Source organism: Anoplopoma fimbria, chromosome 2 (assembly GCF_027596085.1).
Source record: "Anoplopoma fimbria isolate UVic2021 breed Golden Eagle Sablefish chromosome 2, Afim_UVic_2022, whole genome shotgun sequence".
Taxonomy (NCBI): Eukaryota; Metazoa; Chordata; class Actinopteri; order Perciformes; family Anoplopomatidae; genus Anoplopoma; species Anoplopoma fimbria.
The window spans coordinates 28,857,513-28,863,512 of record NC_072450.1 but is presented as its reverse complement, the minus strand read 5'-3'; the positions used below and the strand labels follow the sequence as shown (position 1 = coordinate 28,863,512).

General features: G+C 41.0%; 1 protein-coding gene across 1 annotated transcript in view; it reads right to left on the bottom strand.

The window, feature by feature from the left end:
• Positions 1–277: 277 nt before the first annotated feature.
• Positions 278–6,000, bottom strand: part of dpy19l3 (dpy-19 like C-mannosyltransferase 3) — a 58,019-nt gene continuing 52,296 nt past the window's right edge. Inside the window, 2 exon segments of the mRNA XM_054619077.1 lie at positions 278–2,458; positions 4,600–4,758. Of these exon segments, the coding sequence (XP_054475052.1) occupies positions 2,255–2,458; positions 4,600–4,758 (363 nt within the window). The 3' untranslated portion in view covers positions 278–2,254.

Sequence of the window (6,000 nt, the reverse complement as noted above, 5' to 3'; positions counted from 1 at the left end):
AATCGGGTGGGGATTGAAACTAACAAAATGATATCCTGTTTCTGTTCAGGGGAAATTGAGTGTGACTAGCCAAAGCGCTAACGGAGTATGAAGTGATTTAAGCTAACGGTCAATGTGGCTCCACTAGCTGGAAACATACCTCAAGTACACACAGGACACTACCACACAGTTAGCTTTGGTCAAGAAATGTGCTTTAAAAAACAAAATCTGAAATTCTTTAGTTTATTTGTGACCACAAAAAGTTTTTGACAACACAATTCACGACTTTTTTTCTGGGGCTTTCAGGCAAAAACGCACAGTTCACTCAGATCCAGCGGTATCAGCTTCATACAAAGCACCGTTAGAGGACGGTGTGAGTACAAAGCTCTGCGGAAACCTATTAAGTGGACCTTGAGTCTGTAACTATTTCCAAGTTCAAGAGTGAACATTAATGCTTAACTTGAAGTCTTAAAAGAAGTAAATGAATTCACTTCAACTGTGGTGAACTTTGAGCAGCATATTTGCGCCTTTCACCAATAGCATGCCAATCATGATTTGGTGCTGACCTTCGGGGGGAAAGAAAGAAAGCAAAGAGTCCAAAATGGAGGAAACTAGCAGCAGCTTGTTAGCTGATTGGCACCATGCACTTTTATTTTTTTTACACTTCTGTCAAAGTATAAACTTCTCCACAGAAGAGGAATGGTTCACAGACAAATATGAGACAGGAGTCGCTGGTACAAACGCTTCTTAAAAACTGAGTGAAATGGTCCAGTTTAGCAACCAAGGCTCAGTTGGCAGCAAGCAAGTTGTGACGAAGCTTTCCCCCTCTTCAATAAAACTCTATTGAATGAAATTATGTACAATACACAGAACAAAATGAAACGGTAGAAAGAAGCTCTGTAAGCTACTGTGACTGACTAGCACGTCCCGGCTGGTTAGCGTGTAAGTGGTTAGCTTTACCAGCTACAGTAGTTCACGTAGTCACTGAAGCACCAAGAATCTAGAACCAAATGTTACACAAAGACATGCAGGTGGATCTGGTTTGGCACTTTCTGGTGTGACCAGGGCTTTAAATGGCAATCTTGAAGATTTTCACTGAAATAAATATCTGTTATGTCACTATCTATTGCCGAATGAGGTAACACAATGGTGATTGAGCCTATGGCCAATTGCTGAAAGTATTGCAACATTTATACTGTATATTTGCAGTATTGGAGTATAATTACAAACTGTTTGCGGTGACATTCACGCAAAAAAACAACAAAAAAACACTTCCATTTATATACACAATTTTCTTTTTTTGACTATGCACAAAATTCTGAAAATAGCATGTTAGTATGAAATTTCAGACGCAGCCCTAGACTACAGGATGCTGAACTCTTGGCACATTACATTGTTTTTACTCTAAAAGAAAGTCTAAATCAACTACTTAACATCTCCATAGACTGCATACAAACAGATTAGTTTCCACGGCAACTGAGCCATCCACCAATGCAGTTGAAAACTACGGAAATAAAAACTAACTTTAACTAAATCTTGAGGTGGAACTGGTTTTTTTTTAGGTTAGATTTTTATTTTTGCCAATTTAGAATAATCAAAATAATTTCTAAAAACAGGCAACACATGTCTAAGAATTCTTAAATGACGAGTGTGTAGGATTAAGTAAAGAAAGTATGCAATGTATCGTATATCTGCAGGTTTTTTTTTTGCGTGTTTTCAATGTCAATCTTTGAGTTATTTATGACCTGTTGCTTCAATATGTGTAAAGCAAAACTTAAATATTTGATTTTTTTCAGATTTGATAATTACATTTTAGCAATGAATTTTGATAAATGACGCTGTGTAGAAATGACACTGACTCCTTCAAATGAAAGTAACTGATAAGTAGTTGCTGGTGGTGTTCCAGACCCTGCTTACAGGCCTAATAGTTATTTTCTGTGTTTGCTGAGGGTTAGAGACATAACAGCCCCAAGCGGGACTCCTATAGGAGCCTTCCACACTCCACTAACTAAAACAATGCAGCCCCGAGCTTGAACCGGCACACTGCTCCAACACCACAGTTCACAGAGCCATGTGTTAAAAAAATAATGGGCATGATCACAGCAGGGCACAGTGCAGAGAAGGAGAAAGAGGAACAGCGAGGATTCAGCGCTTTTATGTCTTCTTCCCCTCCGTCTCTCACCCCTCTGGCCTCTGACTGTGTGTGTGTATGTGTGTGTGTATGGGGGGGGGTCCTCGCAAAAGCCCTGATCCTCGCAAAAGCCCTGATCCTGCTCTACTGAGTCACACTGGGCTCCGACGAGCTCTTGGTGCTCTTCTTGCGTTTCTTCTTGACCCGGTACACGTGGAAGGTTTTGTTCTGGAATGTTCTGGTGAACAGAGCAGTGTAAGCCGCCGCCTCTGTCTTGATGGCCTCGCAAAATCGAGGTTGGGAGGCGGGGACGAGGTCTGGCTCATTCTCTCCCGGTCCGTCCATGATCTGATGGTACACAGAAGGAGCGTGTCATCATTACATTACATTACAGTCAAGCGACTTACAATCAGTAGTATATTACATATCATTCACACACTGATGACAGGGCTACCTCCTCTGATTGGAGAACTACCTTGCTCTCCACTACGCCACAGCCGCCCCCATCATCAACAGCAGCATCAGTGACAGAGGGTTAGCACTAAGGTGTATTCTTAAAGGGGACATGTGTTAATCAATACATCATCAACACATAGTTGTAAATGAATTTGGGTCATTACACAGGCTCAATATCACTTTTTGGGTATTTCTACTGCATGGTGAGACCGGCTTCGTTTGGTTTATCGTTGTCAAAAGTTATGGATAGTACCTAGTGCCTTTTTTGGTATCAACTTGGTGTAAATTCTAGCCCAGCTGATAGTCGATACTAGAAAGTATCCTGTTTGGTTGCAGATGAAAGGATCCAGCGAGTGAATGGGATAGAACACAACGTTTGTGTCGCGTTGTAGACGATGTCACAGCAGTTTCACACAGTGTCTCTATGACGATCAGCTAAGATCCCGCACACTCTGAGCAGTACTTTCTGCAGTGCAAGTACAAAAAGTTTGTTGAGCCGAGCCAACCAGCCGTACAATGCAGCAGGTTTTATTTGTGATAATGATCTGCTGCCATATTTGGCATTATTTATTATTGTTATTAATATAAATCATTTGGGACCACCTGTTGTTTGAAGAGATAGACACAGGAAGAAAATGCAAGAGATACTTCTGGTTCTCTCGTAGATTCAGAAGCATCTTCAGTTTCGGTGCAGTCCCTTTATGCACTGGACGTCATAACTGACATGCGCCTCATTTAATGAATGTCGATTGATGCTCTCATGGCGCTCTGCAGGCATCAGACTTGAAATGCCAACGCCACAGAACCAGCAGTATTTTAGAGAAAAGTCGCTGTTTCAGCAACATTTTTGTGAAGGCTACTACAGATACCCACTCATCTTTGAACTTCATCTGAATAATGAAGGTCCTGGTTCAAAATTATTTAGAGGATACGATTAAAGTATTGATAGGAGTTAGATGACAATTGATATTTCAACCAAGAGACAGTAATATTATTATTAATTGATAAAATAAATGTATAAATAAAATATCATCCTTTGGATAAAAATCCTTAGTTTCTCATTCCTTGTAGCTCTGTCTAAACAGCTACTGCAGCTGCTTTGGTTGGATTTGAGGCGTCCAAACAGTTTGATGCCTCGTAACGCTTTTGGTTCGTTGTTCGGCTATTTAAAACGATATCTGTACTTCAAGCGTCAGACGCTCTCAGTGGGTTTGGGCCTTTAGATTTCACTGATACATGGTCCCAATAATCATTTGTTATTATTGAATCTGCTTGAACTTGCTATTCTCTATATAAATACCATAAAGTTCAAAATAGTAAATAATCAATACTCAAGGTTCCTCAATGAAGAATCAGGTTCACAAGTAATAAATAAAAAACATAGACATACAGACAGACAGACGCATAGATATTGACATAAAATTGAGAGAGAAAAAAAGGAGGAAAAACACATAAAGACGGTACAGAGAATGAAAGACAGAAAGTCAAATAAACAGAAAGCAACGAAAAGTAAGAGTGAGAGAAAAAGCACAGGCAGATGTAAACCCAGCGTTCCTTCAATAAAGCTGTCTGCTATGTCAGATGTTGTGTATGCTGTCTGACATTTACGGCGTCACAAACACGCACACACACCCACAGCGGCTCTGTGTTTCATGTGTCAAAAACACCACACTGAGCCACAGCAAGCCAGACTGAAGCTTGTCTCGCCTCTGGTAATCCAAATAGCCAGTGCGCCGCGTCCAACATCAAAATAAGGAGGGGGTGGTGGAGTGGAGTGTTGGGGGGGGGGGGGGATGAAGGAAAGAGGGGCGACAGCAACAGAACGAGAGACAGTGACGCGCAGATGGGAAGTGAGACTATTGATCTCTGCGGAGGCTGAGAGCTTTCACCCAGTCACAGAAGCTGGCACATGCGGTCGAACACACACACACACACACACACACACACACACACACACACACACACACACACACACACACACACACACACACACACACACACACGATGAGTCATGTTAAATAAATGCCACCCACATGTCCGTTGGCCAGGTCGAGCAGGTCCCTCAGTCTGCAGCCTCGGCTGTGCCTCCGCTCGTAACAGATGCTGTTCTCTAACACCACATAGTCGGCCCCCATGGCCCTCAGGATGTCGTGGACCTCCTCTGGGGACCGGCGAGCGTACACCTGATATACCTGCTCACACACACACACACACACACACACACACACACACACACACACACACACACACACACACACACACACACACACACACACACACACACACACACACACACACACACACACACACACACACACAAAGAGAGCATAGAAGTGGATTCATTTTTGATTGTGTGGATTTTTGATTGCTTTCCCCCCCCCCCACAGATCATCTAGTGTTATAATTTAACACCGATATTGTTGGAAGGAAAGAAAACTTCTCTCCTGGAACTCAATTACCAGACACATTTATTTTCTGAATTACAGTTTTGATGAAAGTTGGTTCAATTATAACATGTTTACTACAAAAAGAAATTTAAAAAAAAGAGATTGAAAACAAAAATCAGAGGGAGAACAACAAAAACAGTGTTAAACAGATCTCAGAAATCTGTTATGGTTCATCTTTTATTTGTTGCAGATGAAATAAAGCATTCGACCGATTTCTCACAACATCAGATTTAAATTGAAGATAAAGAACTGGATTGCTTATCAGTAGAGTTTCAATAATTTGGTTTAAATGAGGGCTGAAACATCAAAGTGACAAAAACAAGTTGCAAGTTTGCTGAACTATCTATGGTGCCCTCAAAAGATTCCCAACAAGAAATGGACAAAAACTGCTTCTTTCTGCTAACAATCGCACAATTGTACAGGTTAAATCCAAGCTACCTGTTTTTCCTCATCAATATCTCACACACACACACACACACACACACACACACACACACACACACACACACACACACACACACACACACACACACACACACACACACACACACACACACACAGAATAAAAGGAGCAGAAACAAACAATAAACAGTGAAGATAGTTTGCAACAATACTTTTCATCTGTTGCATGCGGTCGTGTCTACAGCATCTTCTAGCCTGGATTGCATTTTTGGCATCAGTCTTTGTCAAGCGTTGTATTTCAAAGTCTATGTCAGAGTAACAAAGTTATGACAAAGGGAAGAAAAAGCTACGAAGCAAAGAGAATATACACCAACAAATCAAAACAAAGAAAATTGAAAAAATGAATTATGCGTATTTCATGTGTAAAATAAGCAGAATCAAATTGGAAAAAAAAGTATTTAGGCCCTTTGTAATGAAAAATGGTTTTCTCCACTATTGACAGTGAGAACCGTCGACATTAACAGAAAACTAAAAACAATGCTGGTCCACAGTATTTCTCACATACAGTACTGAGATGCACTCAGG